This window comes from Phoenix dactylifera, chromosome 14, assembly GCF_009389715.1.
Source record: "Phoenix dactylifera cultivar Barhee BC4 chromosome 14, palm_55x_up_171113_PBpolish2nd_filt_p, whole genome shotgun sequence".
NCBI classification, from domain to species: domain Eukaryota; kingdom Viridiplantae; phylum Streptophyta; class Magnoliopsida; order Arecales; family Arecaceae; genus Phoenix; species Phoenix dactylifera.
Genome location: NC_052405.1, coordinates 2,090,701 through 2,115,133, shown reverse-complemented (window position 1 = coordinate 2,115,133; position 24,433 = coordinate 2,090,701). Strand labels below are relative to the sequence as shown.

General features: G+C 38.3%; 2 protein-coding genes across 4 annotated transcripts; both read left to right on the top strand.

Annotated features, from left to right (window-relative positions):
- Positions 1-1,730: 1,730 nt before the first annotated feature.
- On the top strand, positions 1,731-13,030 carry LOC103714273. Of its 3 annotated transcripts, XM_039133275.1 has the most exons (9): positions 1,731-1,908; positions 2,389-4,982; positions 5,596-5,722; positions 5,842-5,924; positions 7,747-7,988; positions 8,579-8,665; positions 10,838-10,937; positions 12,009-12,210; positions 12,320-13,030. In XM_039133275.1, the coding sequence occupies exons 2-9, from the start codon at positions 2,424-2,426 to the stop codon at positions 12,802-12,804; spliced, it is 3,885 nt and encodes a 1,294-aa protein (XP_038989203.1). In that variant the 5' UTR covers positions 1,731-1,908; positions 2,389-2,423; the 3' UTR covers positions 12,805-13,030. The 3 variants fall into 3 exon arrangements, with proteins under 3 accessions (XP_038989203.1, XP_026663146.2, XP_038989202.1); XM_026807345.2 differs by having other exon boundaries at positions 1,747-4,982; positions 12,012-12,210; XM_039133274.1 differs by having other exon boundaries at positions 1,747-4,982.
- A 1,799-nt stretch (positions 13,031-14,829) lies between these two features.
- LOC103714274 (nuclear speckle splicing regulatory protein 1-like) lies at positions 14,830-19,211 on the top strand. The gene is made up of 4 exons (XM_008801467.4): positions 14,830-15,088; positions 15,215-15,337; positions 16,725-16,943; positions 18,610-19,211. The coding sequence occupies exons 1-4, from the start codon at positions 14,927-14,929 to the stop codon at positions 19,027-19,029; spliced, it is 924 nt and encodes a 307-aa protein (XP_008799689.2). The 5' UTR covers positions 14,830-14,926; the 3' UTR covers positions 19,030-19,211.
- The last annotated feature ends 5,222 nt before the right edge of the window (positions 19,212-24,433 follow it).

The window sequence follows — 24,433 nt, the reverse complement described above, 5'->3', positions numbered from 1 at the left end:
CATCTGATATCGCTTCAATTGTATGCTTGAACTGAAGTTTTGAACAAACAACGTCCCAATTTTACTTACAAGATGCCATGAATTACTAGCCCAAGCAGCTTGTTTATTTCAACTTCATGGATCAGCCTAGTTGTGAGGTAATGAATACAAGTTCATGGATGCTCCGTGATAAATGCTCTAGCTATTGTGCCTCCAATGTAACATATAGGAAATGAGAGATCTAGAAAACCATGGGTGATTCACTTGCTTATCCCTCAACCATAAGAATATGAATCTACTCTGATTCATGTTACTGTCACGAGGACAGAACCAGAGCTGCCTCCTTTTTAACGAGATAAAGTGGCAGAGAATATCACTTAACTGGAATAATAATGTTAAAGCTTCTAACGCTTGTTAGATGGTGCCTCTTGAACATGTTGGGTGGCTATGCAAATTAGAATTGCGTAAATTTGTGATCATAACTTGCCAGAGGTTCCTCTATTCCTCTACTCTGAAAAAAAAAAAAGAAAATCAAACTTGCTATGGGTTCCTACCTCCCTGTGTCTGCTGATGAAAATGTGACACACAGCTCGTTAAGCTATATAACAATCAGAGATGTCCTATCAGAACAAGTTGAGAAATGCATCTAGCCGAATAATTGGCTTGTGAGCGTCAAAGACAATCGACCACCGAGAACTTGCTCAAATGACACGCTCCAATGGTGTCATCTCTTACCATTTGTGCAAGCAGGCAGGTATTTGAATCTGATTTGAGTCAACTCTCAGAAATGGGCCAGATATAGGATAGAAGATATGAATTGACCTTTCTTAATTTAAGAAAAAAGGATAAAGGACATCAATCTACGAAGTAGTGTTTCAAAGATTGTTTTAGATAGCAATAGTAACATGAAGTACGTCTCATCAAACAAGACCTCCGGATCCTAAAATGCTTGCTAACGAAGTTGTGACGCACCACAATTTCGTTAGAAATTGCTCATGAAATGATGACACATCAACTGATGATAGTATCCTCGATGGCCATACCAAAATAGCAGGTGAGAATACATAGCTAATGCCTGCTAATGCTAACACGACATCAACTTATAGAGCTGTGCCCCATCAATTGAAGCAGCAGAGAGACAGCTGAGCTGCTCTCGTTGTAAACAACTAACAACATTTACTAGACTCCTAATGATACAACTAGCTATGAGAACATCTCCATATCCAACCTCTCTCGTCCTTCCTGCACGTGACCAGAATCCAGCTGGGTCGCTTCCCAATCCACGTGAGCCGATTCGCTGGTCGGCGAAATCAGCAAATACCGTACCCCACCTGCAATCTTAACGTACGGTCCCGCCTTCACATAACCGCCATCTGACACCCCCGACGCGTCCCATCACAACCATGTTTCCTGTTTTATATTGGATATTCTAATCAAGTTCGTTACATTAACCCGCAGACTCACGTTAATACTCGCTAACAATCTCACACCCTCAACCCGTCTGCTCCACGATTAGCAGATAAAGGGAGAGCATATATCTGGAAAGCATCCCGCGAGGCAGTGGAAACGAGAGACGTGAAACAAATAACGTGGAAGGCCCATTAGCTGCATGCAGCAAACGGCATGAATGTATGATCGAATCTGACATATAAAGTAATAGTAATTTGTGATACCATCTTTTTACTACTTAAAAAAGCCCGTGACGGAAGAATTACTATAGATAACGATCCCTCTCGTTACTTGACTTTTAAAGCAAACAGAAAGAGAGAGATCGAGACACCGAGCCCAAACCGATGTCGGTCTCCTCATCCTCTCCTTCTTCTCCTCCGAGGAAACAACAGAGAAAAACCCTAATGCGTTCTCTGTTTTTTTCTTGTGGTGGATTCGAGGATAGATCGGTATGACAGAGTTGAAATCGTCTCGTCTCGAGTAAGCCGATTTTGATTCGATTGGATTATAATCATGTTTTTCGTATTGTTTGGGTCTCTTATCGAGTTAGATCGAAGTTTTTTAGGGTTTTGAGCTGATTCGACGTTTCTAGATTGAGATTGGTCGGCTTTGGTTGTTTCTTTCTTCTGATGTTGTTGTTCTGGTAGTGCATTTGAGTAATGTGGTCGGTTGTTAGATTGCATGTGAAAGACCTGTACAACTCATTAGTTTTCTTGGAGAAATACGCATTCTTTGTCGGGTTTGCTGCTTTTTTTTGGATCAAAGATTAGAAATAGAACCACCTTTTCATCTTTCGAGTTGAAGGATTCAAGAGGATTGCTTTATTCTTAGGATTTGGAATCATTCGCCGCCAAAAAAAGTTCTGGGCTTTTTTTTATGTGTTTTGTCTCGAATATATATTAATTCACTTTTGTGTTTTTGTTGATGCGATTGAAAGCAAGAAATTGGTGGTTTTTGCGGGATTGGTTAGCTTTTTTTGCTAAGGCTTTGGTGTAATGTTCCCCACGCTCGTGGAGAATTCGACTTTGAACGGCTCGTTCTTGGTCCTAAACTTGGGAAACAATACTGTTGGATTGGGCAACTCTTCTTCATTTCCAGTGGCTTCCAATGCTTTCGATCAGAATGCAGTAGAGCCGACTCCCAAACTTACTGCTGTCAGCAATATGGACACTTCATCTAATTCAACCGAGGAAGCGTCGTCAGCATCAGAAAGTCAGAAATGTAAGAGGGCCTCCAGGGAAATGGAGGATCCCGAGTGGGTGCCAGAGAAGAGGGCTAGGAAGAGCAGTATTTCAGCTAGCAGAATGGCCAAACCAAAACCGGGGCCGTCAGTTGGTAAGAACCCTTCTGAGACACCACCAGGAGCATGTAACAGTATGTCTGGCTCAAATTTAGGACCGCCATCCCCATACCTGGTGAACCTTTTGAAATTCTTTGGATGGAGGGTGATATTTCGACCTGGCTTCGGTGACCATGCTTACATCTCTCCTAATGGTATTGCTTATTATTCCCTTCCCAAAGCATTCGAGACCTTTTTACATGGTACTTCAAAGTATAAGGACAAGGCATGGGGTGCATCCCAATTCCGGGAGAACAGGGGGCTCCATGGTACTTTTGTGGGAGGGCTCTCTGCTAGGAATGTAGGCCAGCAAAGTGGAGCTGCAGCTGATGGCAATTGCATTGCAGGACTCCTTTCCAGCAATGTAGGCCTGCAGATTGGATCTGCAGCTGAGAGCAATTTTAAGAAAGGGAAAAGCACCAAGACAAGGAATTCTACAATCAGAGAGAATGTGGAGCCTGAAATGACAACTGAAAAACCTCCTCAACTAAAACAGGGTTCTGTCTATAAAATTAGCAAGGATTCATCAAAAATGCCAGGTTTGGAGGTATCTGAAGGAGTGAACCAGGTGGTTTCATCAAGCAAGGTAGATGAGAAAACAAAGTCACATGTTGAAGATAAATGCTTGGGCAATGAATCCAAGCAGATGGCTGGTAGCTGCCATTTGACTAAAGAAAATGATAGACCCTGTAAGATTGACACTAGGCAAGATGGAAAATTGCCTGGAGTAAGGAAGTCTATTGGAATTAGTGGGAGACATTTTCCTGTAGGAAGTGAAGTGGATAAAGCCGAAACCAATGACAACTACTTGTATTTGTCTGCATGCGGAGTCAGTGGAGATGCAGTAAATGCAGTGAGGAACAAGGAGGAGCAGATACTTGCAACCTCACAAGCAAAAAATGTGCTTGATAGAATGCCTGAAGTAAGCATGATCGATCAATCAACAGACAATGAAGTTAGAAAGTCAAATTGCAGCAGCATGGGTGTTACAAGTAATGCTCAAAGCTGTGCAAGCTTTATGGAGAAAGATAGACAAGTAGTTGGAATTAGGAGATCAAGGTGTGTGAGTAAGGAAAATATTCCAGTGGATTCATTAGTGATGGTAGAAAACAGCTTGGCTTCATCTAAATCTGTTGTTAACACAGCTGCTAGAAAGAACGTGGGGAAGTCATTATTTTCAGAGAGTGCGATAGATGAGAAGATGCATTTTAGTATGAGAGACAAATGCTTGAGCTCGGAAGCTCATAAAGTGGGCTGCAGCACAGCAATCCTTTCACGTCAAATTGGTGTCAATGATGTGCATCAATCTGGTGACGTACCTGGAGTAAGGAGATTTGTGCGTATACATGGGAAACATGTTCCTGTAGATGATGAATTGGATACAGAAATGGGGGTTGATGATGACCGTTTAGATATGTCCAAGTTTGCAGCCAACACAGTGGTGAGGGACAAAGAAAAGCTAACAATTAATTTCTCTGGACTTGACAACAAGGAAGGAAGAAGTCCTGAATCAGATGACTCACAATTAAAGCAAACCAATAGCAAGAAATATGACAGCCAAAACTTCAACACACGTAAACAGGTGGAAAGTCATGGTTCGAGGAAAATTAACAAGGCGAAGAAACCAGGATCGGGAAAATCCTCTGCTTCTCGTAAGGAGATTGAGTTGGCTAAAAGCAAGCCAGTTGGTGGTGGAAATTTAAATACAAAACAAAAGAAAAAGCGGAATCATGGATGCAGCCTAATTGTTAGGAGGAATGGAAAAGATGATCATCATGAAGGGATCTTGCCACCAACAAAACTTACTATATTATCTTGGCTAATGGATTCTGGCATTTTAACTGAAAATGAGAAGCTTGTGTGCATAGCAAAGAACAGCATGGGCAAAATTCCTAGTGGTTTGGTAACTAGTGGGGGAATTTGGTGCGACTGTTGTAAGGACGTTGAGCCATTGTCCAAGTTCAAAGCTCATGTTGGCAGCAATTTTAACCAACCGTGGGATTACATTTTCCTAATGTCAGGAAAAACATTAACACACTGCCTACAGGAAGCTTGGGAGAAGGAAAAGAAGCATAAGAAGGTTGGGTTTCAGACGGTAGGAACTGATGGTCCAGATCCAAGTGATGACACATGTGGGGTTTGTGCAGATGGTGGGCGCTTGATATGCTGCGACAATTGTCCTTCAACTTTCCATCAGGACTGTGTGATGCTTAAGGTGTCATTCAACAAACCTTGTACTCCTCTGTAGATCCTTCTATTTTATTCAAAAGTAAAGAGACTATTTTACTTTCAGAAAAAAAAAACCAAACCAATTTGAATGCTTAAAGTCTGTTGGATGCCCAGTGATTGTTTTCCATGTACTTTTCAATTGAAGAAAGGTGGGATAGATCAAAAGATTTGGGCATCTTATAAAACTCCTATAGAGAACTCCTATTAAGATTATTGTCATGATATTTTGAGTGGAATGGGGCTTTTGCTTCCAATGTTCCATTTTTTTCAATTGCTGTAATTACTTCCTTGATGGATCATATTGGTGCTTCTGAGATACAGTTTTGGTAGAAAGTTTTTTTTTTCCCTCTCGCTTGTAAAACATTGCTTTACTAAAAAGCTGATGTTTATTTAGATCTTTTGGTTATTATGCTCTGCTTTTCATTTCATAAGAATAGGCTTTTCTCTTATTCCAATGTTAAATTTGATGAATGTAATTTCTGATGACTGCGTTATAAGGCAGCAGCAGGGTTCTGTCGACGAACTTCTTTTGTTGTTCCTTTTCAGAATACTGTGCAATCCGAGGTAAGTTTGCTAAATAAATGCTTGTCTTCTTTCAGGCTTTCCCAGAGGGCACTTGGTATTGCCCATATTGTCGATGTACCTTCTGCATGGTGGCTGAGCATGGATCAAAAAGAGCTCCTGAGACTTCAGCTTTGCTTTCATGCAAGCAATGCCGACGCAAATGTAAGTGTAAATCAGTACTACATGCTTCCTTTTAGTGTTATTTTTAGTTGATTTTTGGTCTTAAAAAAACCTTCTTTTAGTTAAGTGATGACTGAAATACTTCTAAAATTCTTCTGCAGATCACCAACAGTGTGCCTGGGGGAATGACGTTAATGAGATTGGTTCAGTGTCAATTTCATTCTGTGGGAAAAATTGCAAGAAGGTATTCATTTGGTCTTGGAAAACCGTTAGTTTCCGTCATTATATTGATACATTCACATGTTGAGAGAACCATGCCGGAACCATGTATTTACTTAGCTCATCAAGTGAGCTGTGGTTAAATGCAAACATATATATATATATATATATATATATATATATATATATATATATATATATATATTAATAACATTTTATAAGCAATAATTTGTGTTTCCTTAACTGAATTGCTGCTCTATTTGTAGCCTGTTAAATAGGTCAGAAATGGAGGAGATAAAAACTTGCGAATATAATAAGCAATAATTTGTGTTTCCTTAACTGAATTGCTGCTCTATTTGTAGCCTGTTAAATAGGTCAGAAATGGAGGAGATAAAAACTTGTGAATATAAATATACAGGCAAACATGTATTCACACATTTGTTTTCTTTTTGCTACTATTTACACCACATTCTGGCACTCGGGGACCATCATACATGTGCTAGCTCTGGGATGTGACTTGAAAAGGGATCCCAAGTCTGAAGCCAAACAAGATCGCGAAACTTTTAAATTATGTGACCTCAACCAAAGAGTTAAAGGGAGGGTAGGACATTTGATAAGCTGAAGCAACAAACATCGTGTAAGGGGAGCTGACCGAGTTGGCTTGAAGGTTTCTTCACATGGGATATCATACTACAAATCAAGTAAAGAGAGATAGCCAGGGTGAACTATTATGGGCAGGCTGAGTGAAGACATTGTGATAGGTTTGAGGCCAATCGAGCATAACTATTAGTCTTACAGACAATTTAGAATCTAGCTGTTATGACAACGTGAGTAGTGGAGGACAGTTACTGCCAGTTATTAGAACTGTTGAAAGAGGTAGAGGCCAGACGCAAGCTGTTACCACTTGGAGTGGGTGATTATCATGTCGTTTGTCTTCTAGCATAAATATTTGAACGCAATCGGAATGAAGAATATTTTGCCCAATCAATCAAACCAGCTTATCTTCATCTTTATCTTTAAGTTATCCTTGATTTTATCTTTTGAATTCTATGCTTTAGTTTCTAGTAGGATTCTGATTGCTCGTAACAATATCAGTGAAATATATTGTAGCTCTGGCTACACCCTACTTTTTTCTGTTTTGAACAGGTGTTGTGACGGTAGTGAAAATCCTTGAAGGTCAAGACACCTGGATCCATGCTACTATCATTATCCTCCTTTTGTCTTCTTTTTGGCTAATCTGACATTAGTGTCATGCCCGCACAATTGCTCAACCTAGCCATCAGGCTTGGTACCCCTCGTCTGTCTCTCATTGGAAAAGGCATTAACAACTACTTATGTGTGATTGTTAGTATCTTTCCTTCTTGGACCTCATCTTTTTATAATAAGCTGCCTTTGTGTTAAGAAACAAATTGCATATGGTTATATAGATACCTGAATTTCATTCAAAAACATCTAGTATCAGGTGGTGTGAAATTGAGTATTCTATGTGCTTTGAGTTGACTGGCTGGGTGCAAAAGAGTTCTGTATCCAGTCCATGTAGGATGAGAAAAAAATGCACAAAAACCTGCAGCTATAATTTGTATCTTGTGGCATGGACAAGGAAAAGATAATTCTAGATTTATATGTTCGTATGTTAATCTTATATTTAGATGGGAAAAAAACAAGTGTAAAGGTAAAAATTTCCATTTTCTCTTTCCAATTCTTGGCCAATATCTTTTCTTTCTTCATTATTATATAACTTTGATGACTTGCACAAGTGCATTAGGCAGTACTGCATTCATATGGTTGTTTCTTTAAATAATGCTTTGTAGTCCTTAATCCTTGTCATGCTTGTTTTACTATTGCAGCTTGCTACTCAATTATCTGATATGCTTGGTGTGACAAATTTTATGGAAAGGGGGTTCTCATGGACTCTATTGAAACGCCTTGATGAAGATGTGGGAGTCAGCTCTAATGAGAGGCTATCTTTTATTACGGAATGCAACATAAAACTTTCCATGGCTCTCTGTGTACTGAATGAGTGTTTTGTTCCTCTAATGGATCAAAGGACGGGTGTGGATGTGATTTCTCAAGCAATTTACAACTGTGGGTAAGTTTCATCTTTGTCCTTTCATCTGATTTCTCCAATAAATTATTTAACTGCATTGTTTTGCTATCTTTTAGGAAGCTGTTGTTCATGTCTTTCCGGGATCTAGTTGTATTTTATTATATAATATCCGAAAATATTTCTTTGAGTTTTTTTGAAAAGCTTTAGTGTTTAAGTTTGAAAGTTCCTTTTCTTTTCTCCTTAACAGCTGGTTAATCACAAATCTTCTGAATTTTGTCCATCGCCATAAAAATCTCTATTTTGATGGCAGGACTTCTCTTTCTGGTTCTTCATGAGGTTGTTATGCTTCCTCATTCTTATTTTTAATATTATCAGTCAACTCCTATCAATGTAAAATTCTTAGATGCTTCTTGATTATGCGAGCACCGTTCCAAATGAACAACTGATGTCATGGTAGAAGATATGATTTCAAAATTTTAGTTCAGTTTTGTTAACGAAACTAAGTTCTAATCATCTGAATCATTAGGGATCATGCATGCACCGTTTTCTGTAATCAGTGATTCATTCTTGAAACTCAGTATTTTGATGTACTGTGTGTGTAAATGATAATAATTGTTTAATTTGTTTACCAGATCAAATTTCAATCGTCTGAATTACGAAGGATTTTATACCTTAATTCTGGAGAAGGATGAGGAAATTATCTCAGTAGCTTCTCTGAGGTTTGAATTCTTACCTGTTCTACCTTTTTTGTCTTCAATATTTGTCTTATTTTTCACCAGATTCTTGTTCATTATTTATTTGTTATGGCTCTTTATTAAGTATGTACTTTCTAGTCAATCTCCTTAGTCTGCCAAAAAACTAATATATGTGTTTTTATTTTGATGTGTGCAAACAAGTGGACTTGTTCCCTAGAAAAAAAGAGTATGAACTTCTGAAGGATGTGCAAAGAGAACTGCTCTTAGCCTATGGCAGGAAAGCAGATGTATACATCAAGCTGTTAATCTTTTTAATGGGTGTTGGGTTATTGATAATATAGCATTCTCTGATTCCTAGATGCTTTTCATTTGTCATGTTGATATATCAAGGATCTATCTTACCAGCAGAGTGTTGGATTTGGTTCAAAAAGAAATAAAGCCATGCAATAGTACCACTTACTATGGTTTAGGTGCATTACAGGTAAATTTCTTTGATTCAGTGTCTTTGCACATGAGTACGCGATAAGGCGAGTGCTTCTGAATTGTTGAAATCACAATATCTTAGAGATTACCGCATGTGTCAGGCATATTCTCAACTTTTTAAGGAAATGAAGGCAACATAGCAAGCACATTTAAGGTAGACCACTTGGGTGAAGATTGTAAATATTTGCTGAAGTCAAATAGGTTTCAACTTTCCAGTCAAATCCCAGAAATCCTGTAGAATAAACAAGTGCCACATCCATGGCATACATAACGTGATAAAGAGATACTTTTGAAGTCCACAGCATGGTTTCTTGTAATTTTGTCATGACATGTTTTAATTAAAAATGCTGAAAAAACATCAAGCAAAATCATGATTTTGGCTGCCCCTTGATTTAAATCCAAACTCAAGTAGAAGTTGATGAAAGTTTACCTACTAAAATAAATTCTACATGGACACCGTGTGCCTTTTTGTCATTTGGTCATGTGTTTAATTGCTAAAAGATTCCTTAACAACTCAATTCTATACTTGTTGAATGTAGTGCTTTGACTTGTTATCTTAACCCGAACCGGCAAAACCCTGACTGATCTTTATGGGGTTGGCTATGTGGATTAAAGAATGATTCGTAAAAATTCTAGAACTTACGACTGGCTATCCAATGCATTATGTGATGTTGCTATGAGATATGACCGATATAAGAATATGGTTTGCTTTACTAGTTTGATTTTGTTAAAGTAAGCTGAAGATTACGGCCATCTGAGTCAAATATGCTAGTAAGCTAGCACTTTTCCCCTTTATATCAAACAAAACCGAGAATCTAATCAGAATCGGTTATTCGTTTGGTAGATCTTGGGTACTTATATAGAATCAAGGAACCCAAATAATACCTTCCGGCTAGTCATTTTGGGTGAGGTCCTGAATTGTTACAAATCGTATCAGAGCGGACCTGGCCCATAACCTATGTGGAATAGGGGACACTGCAGCACAGATCCATTGGGGCTGACCACGGTTCGATCGTGGTATTTGTGATTAGATTTGAATATATTTAAACCCTTAGCCTGACGAGGACGTCAGGGCTTAAACGGAGGGAGTATGTGAGGATCCGTGCGGGCGTGTGTTTAGTCCCACATCGGTTATTCACTGGGTAGATCTTGGATACTTATATAGGATCAAGGAATCCAAATAATACCTTCCGGCTAGCCATTTTAGGTGAGATCCTGGGTTGTTACAAGTTTATTGTGATATTCGTCAATATATACAATTATGAATAAATTACTTTTCGGGAAATAATATTGCTGTTATATCTGCATGTCCTTAACCTGTGGTAGAGAGATCTGTATATTGTACTTGGAGGCAGTATTTTTTTTTTACTTGGACTGTTTTGAATGTAGCCAGAGCCAAGCCAATGGTGTGTGTATTGATTGAACATGTGCTGCATTTTTTGTCAAGAAAGTCTTTTCTTTTAGAGATTCTCACATTAAGATGCACATATGGATTTTTCTTCCTACTTCCTCCCTGGTTTTCATTATGTATTTGATTTTCTGGGTAATTTTTGAAGTTTGTTTTGTATAATAGACTTTTTGCTAATTTTGTAAAAGATATTTCGGACAATCTACATCCTTCATTAATATGACACAATGTGATATATCTTGCATACTTTTGTCGCTACTTCATTGTGCTGTCTAAGTTATACCTTGTTATGTGGCTCTTTACAGATTCCATGGGACGAATTTGGCAGAAATGCCTTTTGTTGGTACACGACCGATATACCAAAGGCAAGGAATGTGCCATCGCCTACTCAAGGCAATTGAAGATGTATATCCAATGTGTTACTAGATTAATTTTTTATTATTAAACATTTTCTTATCATGCACTAATTTAAGTACCAAGTATATTGTCGTTTTCTTTACTTTTTGTAGTACTATGAATTATTTGTTTTGATTTTAATAGTAGCAATTGTACCTTTGTGTTGGAATTTACATAATAATCAGCACTATACCTAACATCTGTCTCTTTTTATGAAGATTTCTTATCAAAATAGAAAATCAAACTATTGCTAAAACCCCATTTTAATTCTATTCATTCATGTATCTCATCATCTATTTCTTGTTACCCTCGTCTTACGTGCACATGCATCCTTTTTGTTTTATGAGACTTTTACTGTTACAGGGGAACATTTCTTGTCATTGTCATACAAAATTTTCCATCAGGTTCCTATTGTTAGCAATCATGCAGCTCATAATAAGCACTTTCCAACTGCACTATTTCCACTATTATAAACCACAGACATTTTTCTATACTTTTTTATTCTTTATCATAATAGAGCCAAGTTATTGAATATAGAACTCCTTGGTTCTCTGTCTGCTGGTCTGTCAACCATTGATTTGTTGAGGAAATACAGATTTTCTCCCTGCATGCATGAAAACGTGATAATGTGGGAGCTTAGATTTGATCATGAGTACTGCAAGCTCTTCTGTTTGCAGTTGTTTACATGTTTTACATGATGATCCTTCCACTGTTTTGCTTCTAATAATTCTTATGACCTTATGTTGCATGGATTTGATGTTGGCGAATGATTAGTTATGCAAAGTTTTTTTATTTTTTTGCTATAAAATGGGTTTCATTTTCATATTTCCTTTTCATTAGTTTTGCTTTGCCCTCATCCCATGAGAGCTGACAGATGCCCTTGTCTATACAATATAATAATTATTTTGAGAAAATTCTATACAAAATAAAAATTGAAACATTAGTTGAGTGGTGTTAGCTAAGAAGTGGGAAGAGTATTAACAAAATGGCTTCAGTTCCTGATTTTACTGACACCTCTTTTCCCTCCTATTTTTCTTATGATATGCTGTATTAGCTCCTTTTTTTTCTACTTTGTTGTAGCAGTTGCTGTCTTCATTATGCATAAAGAAACTGATAATTCCTGCTGTTCCTGATCTCTTGGAGACATGGATGAAGTCTTTCTCCTTCAAGCCTCTGGAACCATCCTTCAGAGATGAGATCAGGAATTTGAGCATAGTTGTTTTTGCAAAAACAACTTTGCTTCAGAAGTCTATATGCAACATTGGAGCAGTGGATCTAGAAGGTGGTCTTTTTCGTTGATGTTTTTGTTATTTTCTTCTCCTTTTCTTTTTCTTTTTCTTTTTCAGTTGAATGGGGTTATAAGTGTTGCTTCTGGTTTTTGCTTTCTGCAGATGATATGCAGACTTACAATAGCATCAGTCATGAGAACAAAATGGGGAACAATCATCAACCAAGTACTTCTGGTGAGCATAGCAAGGCTGAAGGTTTTGTTATGGGTGACCAAGATAGGAAGAATCATGAGTACAACACAGAGAAACAGAAGGATGACATTCCAGAGCATTGGAGAGTGACATCTGATCTGTCAGAGATTCAGTATCCCATAGTTTCATATGGATCTGTTTTCGACAGCTTGCCTGCCTATGACACATTAATGCCAAATCTGGAGACTGTGTCACAAAGTCTTGCTACAGCGCCTCTTTCATTTCCACCTGTTAATATGGTTCTAGACCACAATCTTTTGAGTACAGAAGTCATCTCCACTCCAGATAATCAGATAAATAGTTGGTTACAGAGTGCTAATGAGGCAAGGGATGCCAAATATGATGCCATAACTTGCATCCTCTCATTCGAGAAATTTCTCAGAATGAGAAGCTAAATTCTTCGTGCAGCCCCCATTTTTGTTGTCACTCATGTTGCCACTTAACATTTGTTAACTTTTTCAATTTTTTGCCTCGCATCATTATGGAACATGCAAGTTCAGAAATACATACTACATAGAGGAAACAATTTAGAGGTGGTCTGGAAACAGTTACTTTTGCAGCGCCGCTTTGTAAGAGGGGCTTACTTCAGTAACAATCAATTACAGGTTTTCATTTTGATCACATTCAAATTGCAACTGTGTTTTCTATGAGTTACTTGGGATGCCTTTTATCTCTCACGGCCACCATATAAAAGCATGATTTAGCATTGCATTGCAAACTGATATTGTAAGATACGCTGCAGGTTTCCCAAGAAATTTATATGTAGCAACATCATACTTCTGCATTTTTCTTTTGTGATTCGTTTGATTCATGTGGTCAAAAGCTTTGCCAACATCATATTCTCTTCGAGAAGAGATACCTCTATTAGTCAAAAGAAAGGAGGATAAACTGAGAGTGATATTCTATTAGTTGAATCAAACTAATAACTACAAGAAACAATTGGTGCCATGGAAATTTTGGGTATCTGTAAAAAAAGGCGTTATAGTATTAATTTCAGGCACTAAAAAAAGGATGTACATCTTCAAAATCAGATTTGGTAGATGGTTTTCCTTGATATTGCATTTATCATCCACTCATCTCAAGATTGATGCTTTAATTTTTTTTCCTACCAGCATCTGTCTGCTCTTGCAGTCAACGGACCTCATCTTCTGCAGCTGGCTACACATAATAATGATGTGAGCATCGTGTTCTGAACAATGATATTATTTCTTCATACAAATGTTACCTGACGTTACATGTCAGCAGACACATTCTGTGAGTTGTATAGTGTTGGTTTATTCGGTAACAAATCAGTGCATAAAATTTAGAAAAAAGATTATGGTAAATTGAGGAAGATAAAATTCTTTGCTATAATCAACATCTGATGTTGCTTTCCTCTTTAATTTATTGGACATGATAGGAATTGCCATAATCTTACTTCTAACTCTTATTTATATAGAGTCTCCTTCTTCTCAACTTTTTTTTTATAAAAAAAATAAAATAAGGTGGACCTTCTATGGGATGTCTTATGCTCTTCTACTCTATCTATATATGCTCCTACATGTCATAGCAAGTTAATGTTTACGGCATCTCAGCTTCAATTTCAGGTATAAGCGAGAAGGAAAACACAGGTTAGTTATGTATGGTAAAATTATTAAGCCACTTCAACTAAACTCAAGATCAGGTCATTCTTTGAAATTAGATTAAAATTAAACTCAAGATAGAGCTAATATGTGGGTGCTTGCAGAACAAATCTAATAAGATATGTCCTAACGAGATATTAATAAGTAGAGCTAATATGTAATTGCGCACACAACGATTCTAATAAAGTCAATCCTAATTGGACAACCAGAGATTGGACAATGATGTTTAGAATTGTTGGATGTGATTTACAATCTCTAGATTATTTTATAATCAAAAAGTAATATAAGCTATGCATCAAGGATCAAAAAAACATGTATTATTTCATGATTAAAATTAGCTATTTTCGATCGTTGAATGAATAATCTTAAAGATTGTAGATTATGTCTAATAATTTAGAGCATTAGTGCGATGTCCGGGTCATTTGGTTAGTTGTTTAGGACCGATTTTATTAAAGCTGTTGTGTGGGATCCATATATTAGTTCGGCATATTAACTCAGTCAAATAATAAAAACTCTTCATTTTCAAGCATGAAATTATTCTTCAGCCATGTTTCATGGCAACGAGCTTGGTTTTGATCACACCAGTACTGAATCTGATAGTTTATTGGGTTAGAGTCCCCCGTCAAAGCATGTCCCCAGTTATCGGATTGCATTGTTATCATGATTACCCGATAACCCACATTCTTTAAACCTATCTAACCCTATCCCGCTGTATGCGGATCTGGATCCGGGTTCTGATGTCATATCGCATGCGGATGGAACAATAGTTTATTCGACGCCGACGCCGACCTATAAATAGAGCACCGCCCGCATCCGATACTGCCCGGCGACAGCCAGGAAATGAGAAGTTGATGCTGAGAAGAGAGCTAGGGTTTGCGGAGAGAGGAAGAGGGCGATGAAGAAGTACGGACTCCAGCTCCGGATTCCGCCGGGCCAGCAGAAGCCGGCGGCGACGAAGCCCACCCTCCGTCCTCCGTCGGCCTTCGGCGACGACGACGAGGACGACGTCGAGCGGGAGATCTCTCGCCAAGCTTCTAAGAACAAAGCCCTCCAGAAGGTATGCGTTCCTCTATCAGAAACCCTAATTATTACCTTTGTTCCTATCGATTGCGGAGAAACATGGATAAATTTGTGATTTTTTGTTTGTTTTCTTCGATTTCCGGATGGAATTTGGAAAAAAAAGATAGAAGAACAGCACAAGAAGGCCCTGGAGGAGGACCCTTCGGTGTTCGACTACGATGGGGTGTACGACGAGATGAAAGAGAAGATCGCCCGCCCCAAAATTCAAGATCGCGCCGAGAGGAAGGTACTCTTTTTTCTTTCTTTTTTTTTTCTTTTTCTTCTTTTAATTCTCCTTTGCTCGATTTCTCATGTTTTTTTAAGCAAAGTTTCGTATATTAACCCCCTCCAAAATTTTCTTCCTTTTGGAAGGAAAGGGATTAAGCTTCTTCCATATGTTGTTTAATTTTAGCGTGAGTGGAATTATCCTGGCGGTGTGCGGAGGATTTTAATTGTAAATAATGAGAAGCAAAAAGTTGAGGTTAATTATAGACTTTTCCTCCAACAAAACTCAAATTCTGATGGTCCACATTTGATTAATGGGCAGGCCATATGTCATTGAAAAACATCGAATAAAAAAAAAGATACTGTCCATCCTTTTAAAATGTTGGCAGTCGTAATAATTGCAGTACTAATACAAGCACGTAAATTGCACTTTGGCATGAAAGGAAAAGCATATCTCTTGGAAAAGATGCAATATTTTGGGATTTTCTGGAAGAAGGATTTGAACGTGAAAGCCATCAGATCTGGATTAGAGGTTTGGAATAAAATTATTAGAAATAGTATGAGTGAAAATTTTAGTGGAAGACACCAAAAATCAATAAAATCGTGTTTTCTGATTAAACTGATATAGATTTAGGGAAAACACTTTTGACAAAAAAATATAAGAGTAATTGGACTATTGCCTGATAAGCGATTGGCACAGGAGAAAATCAGATTTGACCAACTAGTTTTTGGAATAAGGCATCTTTTTGATTGTGAAATTTTCAATTATGTGAGTTAGGATTTGTATTCTAGTAATTGGTTTATTAAATATCTTGAAGCAATGTTTTCTTTAATTATCATGCGTATGGAACTTTGTTGAATTGGTGTCATCAGCCACATCATCCTTAACCTTTGATTTTGTTATTGCTTCCTCAGTAATAAAAAAAAAATGAAAACGTTCATGGGTTTTTTAAGGCCTTTTTACAGTTATATTTAGACTCAAAGGAGAACACTTGAACTTTTCTTCCTGCAGAATTCCATATTTGCTCCAAAAATAATTTGTAATTCGGTCCAAATATTACTCCTGTTTGAACTTGTTATTTAGCTTTCATTCCTTGCAGTCAGCAAGTCTATAAAAAACTACTTTATTTTAAAATAATGTGCAGTTATATCTTAATTTTTAGCCATGCTAATTAACATTCTAAATCTGCAGTAGTCATTGGTGCAAGTGTGAATTGGTCCTTACTTTGGATTCAGGGAAACAATTCTGTGGTTGTGTTCTCTAATATTACATCACATTCTTATATTGCTAACTGAAAGATGATATTTCTCATTCAAGTCTACACCCTAGCTTCTGGTTAGTTTCCCCCATTTGTATGTACGAATATTATTTTCTAGTCTTTAATGTTTGTATTTATTCTTGATTGCAGTCAAAGTACATAGAAACACTTATGCGAAAAGCAAAAGAACGTGAGGTTGAACATGAAATAACATATGAGAGGAAGCTGTTAAAAGAGAGAAGCAAAGATGATCATCTCCATGCAGATAAGGAGAAGTTTGTGACAAGTGCCTATAGAAAGAAGCTTGCAGAGCAGGCAAAATGGTTGGAAGAAGAGAAGTTGCGCCAAATTCGTGAGGAAAAGGAGGATGTAAGTTCATTCATATTTCTTTTATCGTCATGCATGATAACTATTAATGCTATGGCATGTAGTGTTGTCCTGCAAATGAAAATCACCACGACAACAAAATTACTAATGGAAACATCAAAATATGATATATGCATGAATTTATTCTGTTTTTTCTTGTTGAACATAAGACTATAAATTCAGCAGTCAATAACGAAAGTTAACGATAACTGCTGTTCTGCATATTTTCAAATGGGAGTTATTTTTGTTACTTCTGATAATTATTCTACACTTATTATAGATGGGATATGGCTTCTGGATTATAATGATTTATATGCTCTGGAAGAATGCCCAATAGCTTCATCCTGAACCATATACTCTGGATGTCAACAGAATGATTATATTTTCATCCAAGGCAGGTCAAATGTGGACTCGAACCTGGATACTCATAACAAGATCCCTTACAGTTCAGCAGGCTAGAAATGAAAAGGTTTTGGGTTGTGTTTCTGCTAATTTTTAAGTCTTTCGATGAGCCATAAGATACTTTAAAAAGGACTTTCTACTTAAGTTATTGAAGCTTATCAGGGTAGCTATTCTACTAATTGGTAGGTATAAATTTCTTTCTCTTCCTTGGAGTATCAATTCCCAGAAATGAGAGATGACAAGCAATACGTTTTCTCTTGCTTTGATGGCTTGGCCAAGTATCATTTGATGTTGGATATTGTTGCTGGTAGGTCTATTATCATCACCTTCTTCTTTTGGTGATCGTTTATAGCTTTCTAAGATAAGGATCTGTTTATTTTGGGGGTAAGCGTAGGAAGCGGCAGAAGTATACTCCAAAAAAAGTATTTCTGTCAATGAAAGTTGATTGACTGAACTGCAGTTCCAATGATTTCAGGTTTGAGTCTTGACATAAAAGGTTGAAGTTGAATGAGGTTGGTCTAACAGGACCAGGTCAGTTTTCCTTGATTCAAGTTTAACTTGCTTGTGTTGGCTGGTCCAGGTTAGGTTTGGCCATGTTGGGTGGATTTGGTCCGCATAGGTCTTATCCAGTCAGGTATGATCAGGTGGGGTTGGACCAAGTCAGGTTAACCGGAGTTTGGTTGGATCTGTCTGGTTTGGGTTGGAAAATATTATCTTAAGCTGGGTCAGTGAAGTCCAATACTGGTAGCTTAAGAACTTCTATATGCCTCATAATACCGCTAACATGCAGTATCTATTAGGCAAACCGTGTGTTGTCGGTCTTGTCTTTGGGAAAAGAGAGAGGCAAAGAGAGGTGGTTTAGGGCATGGATCTCAACTTGAAGTTGTTCATACTTTTGTTCTGCATGCCAATATGATTGTTCATTGCATGTCATATCAAAGAGGGGACTTGGCTTGGTTTAACTGCATTTATGGGTCATTCCGTTACAATATTGCAGCATTTTCAGCAACTTGAACTGTAGTGCTTTTTATCAAGTAATTAATCCTGGGTACTAAGATTAATACAATGAAGGTGAAATTCTTTAAGTTAACAAGTTTGATGCGTAATGGTATTTTAAAATGCTTTACAATGATATTTTCCCACTTTTATTTTTCTCTTTTTGCCCTAGAAAAGCCCTGCTCTTAGCATGCCAATGAAATCTTTACTGTGCCAATTGATTTTTCTTCCTTTATTCTTTAGTCTAACCTGGCATCTTTTCCCATTCAAGGTAACAAAGAAGAGTGACTTGAGTGACTTCTACTTTGGCCTCAACAAGAATGTAGCCTTCGGTGCACAGTTGGAAGAGAGGGCAAAGCCTAATAAACAAGATCGAGCAAATAATAGTACCCATGAAACTGAAGGTAGGCTATCAGAAACTAAAGGTCTCGTGCAGTCTACTCGAGATAGAGAGGAAGCTTCTACTCAAGATAGTCAGCCTGAGACTTCTCGTCGCTCTGAGAACCATTCTGAGCAAGCTGCTGTGGTAACAGCACCAGAGGTTCCTACAACACATGCCACTACGGAAGAGGACACTAAAGCTGATCAGGCATTGCCTGCTCATGCAGCAGAACACTACAAGAGAAGCGAAGATGCACTGGCTGCAGCAAGAGAACGATATCTGGCCCGCAAGAGAGCAAGAGAACAATAATGAATGAAGCTTGTTTGGTTTATTTCAAATATAAGTTTATCATGTTCTTCATATCTTTGTAAATTTGCATGTTAACTCTGCTGCAGAAATTTGTCGTGAATCATGTTTTGTCCTTGCTGCTCGCACGTTTCTTTGTTCTTCAATTATGAAATGGCCATTGATTTTCATGGGAAGTTTGATCAGAGATGTAAGGTTGTTTCCTCTTGACAGAAATATGGGGGCACAAATCCTGTCAGCAACTTGTCTCATTGGTGATCCTAGCGTTAACAGTAACATTTTGGATTAACTTCAGCAACAATTATGCATCTAGATTTTTCTCTGTGCACTGATTTTAGAGTGATGGTCTCTGTAGACCGCTTGGGTTGACGAGATTATCTATGCGTGCATTTCTGGAAGGCAAGCTTTGAGACTTATGTACCTCCAGCTCATTCTCGAGCAGGTAAACAATACCGCATGGTCTGAAGAGTGGTCAAGCAGAAAGGAGGTTTTCAGAACGCCTGCTTTCAACTAGCTGCATTGGATGGTATTAGTTGGCTAGCGGTGGCTCTGTTATAGCATTTGCATTTCAATGGAATATGAGGTGTTTAACTTACTCTACTGTTTATCAACTTTCTTTTGTAAATTGTTATATACACTCCGGCAATACTGGATACACTTTTGTGATTAACATTAATTGATAAAACTGAGGTTCATGGATGACATAGTCTGCCTCTATGATGCTCGTTGCGACTTTGTATTAACTTAAGAGTTGTCTCAACCGAAGGCACACTATTCGTTTCGGATAAGGATGTCTAACTCCCTGGTGTTTTGATTGTAAGATCGGCCACTGGTACATGCAAGGATGTGCTGCGCTTAATTGTTTATTTGTTATGGTTCCCCTTTTGCAATTTGGGAAGGTTGAGCCGTGATCCAACTCGACCCAACCCGTCTTGGTTAACTCTAAACCAACCCGTTCTTGAAGGCCTATGAGGCAAGATTGGAGAATTTTTCACTTTGATTCAATACTCAGAAGTGAGAAGAGAATTTTCTCCATAACATATTGTTAATAAATAAATGTAGATTTGGATCTGAACAAGATCTAATTGAGATTCAAATATTTTGGATTTGGATTGGGTCACACATCTATTGAATTAGCTTCGGGTCCAATGTCCTGCTCCCAAGAAAAACCACCCTACCAAGGTCCAACAACTAAAATTCGAGAGCGCCAGCACTCGGTATGGCCCATCTGAACAGAGGTATTGTCCGCTTTGGGGAAGTGCATATATATTGCACGAAGTGGCCCCTCCTTATAAAACACAATCATTTCCGCTATTCTTCTAATGTGGGACTAAAATTCCGGGTCCTCCATCTACCACTCAACACAACCTAAATTGAGAATTGGGCTGGTCATGGACAGAAGGACCCAAGAAGATGGGAGAAATATTAATATTCCCCCCTTGATTTCCCTCTTTACTCCTTTCGAGGGTTTTCTCAGTCGATTGCTTCTCCTGGCAATATCAAGTCTTCGATTGATCTTATTTTACGTAAGGATCCTGCAACCCTAATTTACGTCCTGTCCTGGTAGTGGAAGAAGTTCCGTCTTAGATAGCGGGCAAGAGCCAATAACCTTCTCCAATGGCCCCCGTCTGGGTGTTGGTGGGTACCCGTAACATCACTTGGTTTGCGTAGATTTTAATTTGTTCTCTTTTTCTAAAGTGAAAAGAGTACTAGGATGGATGGAGATGAGTGCAAAGAAGGAAGCTTGGAATGGCATCAATGGAGGTTAAGGTGACAGAAAACCTAGGAGGTGTTACTTGTACTGCCTACAAAATGGACTATATATGACTTGTGTGTAGAGGCAGCCAATGAAGGGCTTCCAGATTTAGATCTATTGGCCACAAAAGATGATGGGAAGACCTAAAAAGTTGTGGATGGAAGGGGGAGTTCTAACTAGGTTTTGTTCTCCTAGGTTTGGGCATCACCTAGGTTTGGCCCAACTTGGTACCAGCTATACTTTTTGAGCACTGTTGCTTTTGCTCGGAATGTGAACGGTTTTGCTAGATCCTATCTCAACATCACAACAGGAAGAGACCATGTTATGGGTCTATCCTGATGCAGCGTAGATGAAACTTGCCAAGAAAACGTTTATATATAATATGCACCTTTCGATAAAAGAAAGAACACTTCAAGCTTCAAGAGCGAGTTATGTGCTTCTCTTTCTTCAGAAAAATACGTGCACTTCTCGTTCTTTATAAAACTACATCTACCCTCTTCAATTTAAAGAGATGTTTGCCAAACAAGTTTGGAAACATTTTGACATATCAGGGAGGATGTATGGAAGTTTACGTAATACTCATGGTGTTAATAGAATTGCAGGGATAAAAGGCTAGATAGGATGCAGACTTGATAGATTACCGCAGGCTTAAGGATGTATGACTGCAGAGCAGAGCCTCCGGTTATATATAGTTACACAAAGATAGGTTACCGAAGGCTTAAGGTTGTATGTTGATGAGCTGTGATGGTGCAAAGAGAAAGTTACACAAAGTAAAATTGTCTGTGGAAACAGAATGTGCATGGTGATGAAGACAAAAATAGATCAGAGATGTAACCAGCTATCGCAGACCAACTGTGACTAGGAGCCCCAAGCTGCAATGTATACGATCGAAGGACCCTCTGAAATTTTGACCTTGTCCATGCATGGAGAACTGAGAAGTAATGAATTTATCAGTTTAGGGTCATGAAGATAAGGTTACTATCATGGTTGGCTGACCATGAAGCTGTCAAGTTGGGCAAAGTCTACCAGCAGTTATCAGGAGTGCTAAGAACTAAGGAGTCAGATTCCATGCATCGTCATACTATTCATTTTGTCGAGAATCTAGGTTTTGTGGTCCCTCCATGCTACTTTTATGCTGGTGATTTGTGGTCTTCACTTAAACCGGATCAAACAGTCCCAACATTCGGTGGTGGTGCCTCCAATTTTGGTTAGGTATATGCCCTTATATTTCTCATGGAAAATACATGTTTTTCCTTCTAAAACTATAGCAGTTACAAGAAGTCACGTTTTTCCATTGACCTTCTTGTCTATGAGAAATAAATACTGTCTCGTTATTGGATGTTGTAGCGATACTACTTAGATGCTGCATCGGCATCTCCAGTATAGAAATCAGTTCGGTGTATCGAGACTTGGTACGCACCTGGTGTTAAGTCTCGATTCGATACTGGTACACAACCGTACCCAGTAATTCCATCAATTTGTATTATCAAGGTAATTAATTGTGTTGGCAAATAATTTATGTTTTAGCCATACACACATGTATGGCTGTATTTCATGGGAACTATTTTCTTATGTTGTGTTTTTATTGTGTGCTTGAAGACGATGCTTTTAGTCACATGACCACATACGATCAGACACTCCCAAGATGCTTATGGAAGGTGGCATTAAAATGAGGGAAACTTTTTGGCAGATAACGCCACATAATGCTTTTAATGCTTCTTTACAGGGGGTGCTTTACTTTAAAGACAGACCAAATATAAGGGTTTGATTGGGGACATAAAGAGAAGATAGGGGGGTAAAAAAAAATGCCCTTGGTTTCTTTTATTTTTTAACCTTTAACATGCATTGCATGGTGTGCCCAAACTTTTAAATAGTCGGTAACCGTTACCGATGGAGAAAGGATGCAGTGGTGAGGATTTTATTGCGTTACTTTGAACTGTATTTTCTCCCTTCAAGCACTCCTTTTATAGCATGGGGCAGAGTACTTTTGCCTTGCTAATTATTAGATCTGTCCTTTTGTGTGTCTTTTTGGACCATATTAGACCAAACTTTTGACTGTTGCTAAGACTAGTTTGAAAAGAGAAGCACATTGTAGTTTAGAAGCCTCTTCTAGGAGCATTTGTGAGAGAAAGCAGCACTCGGAAGTGCTGAATCATCTCTCTCACCAGCTGTATAAGCCACCTCCTTCATTCTGGTGCATTAAGAGAATTAGGATGTCATAGTATGTGATCTTACAAAAGCACTACTCATCTTTAGCTCCTGTACAATGTTTCTTTGCCTGCAGAATCAAAAACATTCTGCTAAACAGATCGAAACATGGATGCATCGATCGTAAGTTATGGAGAGTAAAATGATGCTCTGTGCTGCTGTGGATTTAATGTTGTATAATAACATTTTCGCTGCACAATTATATGCAGTAATCTTAAAGATTGGAGTTGATTCTTTTCTCTCATCTTTTTGGTATATAAAAGAAGGTACAGTAAGAACACATGTATGCACCATCATCTCTTTCTGATGGTTAACCGGTCAATTTTTCTTTGCCTCCTCTTTCTTTCTTTTTTTTTCTCTTACGCCCTTTCTTTATGGAGTGCAGGCAGATTGGTGGTGGTCGGTGCTGATGTTATGGTCTATGATAAATAACAAGGTGAAGATGATTGAGGAATGACGGGAGATCTCTTGGAAGGTGTGTGAGGTATTTTGTTTGTTTAATTTTTTTTTCATCCACCAAGGAGAAGGTGGAGCTCTGCTTTCCATGCAAATGCACGCTATGAAAGAGAGTTCGCCAACATGGTCCCTAACAAGTTTAAGTGTTACATCCTTTAAATTATGTTTGAGTAGCCCTGAAACAGGAAATGGACCATTACAAGCAAATCAAGACCTTCTCAAAGAAAATATTGTAACCATACTGAGAGTGACTTTGTTATTAGCAGCAGCATCAGTTCTTCCTACACACAGCATTTTACTCTCCCAGTTACAGTTGTTCATGAGCTGCGTTAGTTTCCGATGTCATTATTTCTTTGAGCAGTGGAAAATTTGGGAAGCAAACATTTATGCAGAATGCTGTGTTCTTCTGTTAGCGCCTGTTTCTGTGTGTTGTTTGTTTTTCCAGACACCCTGGAAGCTAACACAGTGGCCATATTCCATTCACTTGGCCTTTGTTGGAAACAGGTGATGTTTAGAAAAGCCTTGGCTTTTTAATATGGAATTAATATGGGTGTTTGTGTGTGGAGAGAGGGAGAAAGGGAAAGAAGAGGGGGGAGGGAGGGGTGTCATGTCCATATGGCGTAGGGTCACTTTATTCCTTGTTCCTTGAGTCCCTCAGGAAAGAAGCCGTACACAGTTCCCGATTCTTTGAGGCCAGAGCAGACCGGACCAGCCCCACCTTTCAAAGAGACCATAGAAAAAAAACTCAGCCATTTTTAGTGGGTCCTTCAAAAGATGAGAGGTCACAGGCTCTCACTTCAGATCACCCCATGCATAGATGCAAATCATTGTTGTCGGGAATCCCGTTTCCTGAACAATTAATAAAAGAAAAGAACGCAGTTGCCTCCTATTTCATGCAGTAGTCACAGCTTCCAAATCAACCATTATTAGAACTCGATTTATTTCTGGTGGCTCTATGTATGTTTGATGGAGTCATAGTTTATGCTG

Coding starts and splice junctions, on each gene's coding strand:
- LOC103714273 (XM_039133275.1), top strand. CDS start 2,424: ATGTTCCCCACGCTCGTGGAGAATTCGACTTTGAACGGCTCGTTCTTG. Junction 4,983..5,595: donor AGGACTGTGTGATGCTTAAG/GTGTCATTCAAC, acceptor GTCTTCTTTCAG/GCTTTCCCAGAGGGCACTTG. Junction 5,925..7,746: donor GTGGGAAAAATTGCAAGAAG/GTATTCATTTGG, acceptor TTACTATTGCAG/CTTGCTACTCAATTATCTGA.
- LOC103714274 (XM_008801467.4), top strand. CDS start 14,927: ATGAAGAAGTACGGACTCCAGCTCCGGATTCCGCCGGGCCAGCAGAAG. Junction 15,089..15,214: donor AGAACAAAGCCCTCCAGAAG/GTATGCGTTCCT, acceptor TGGAAAAAAAAG/ATAGAAGAACAGCACAAGAA. Junction 15,338..16,724: donor AAGATCGCGCCGAGAGGAAG/GTACTCTTTTTT, acceptor TCTTGATTGCAG/TCAAAGTACATAGAAACACT.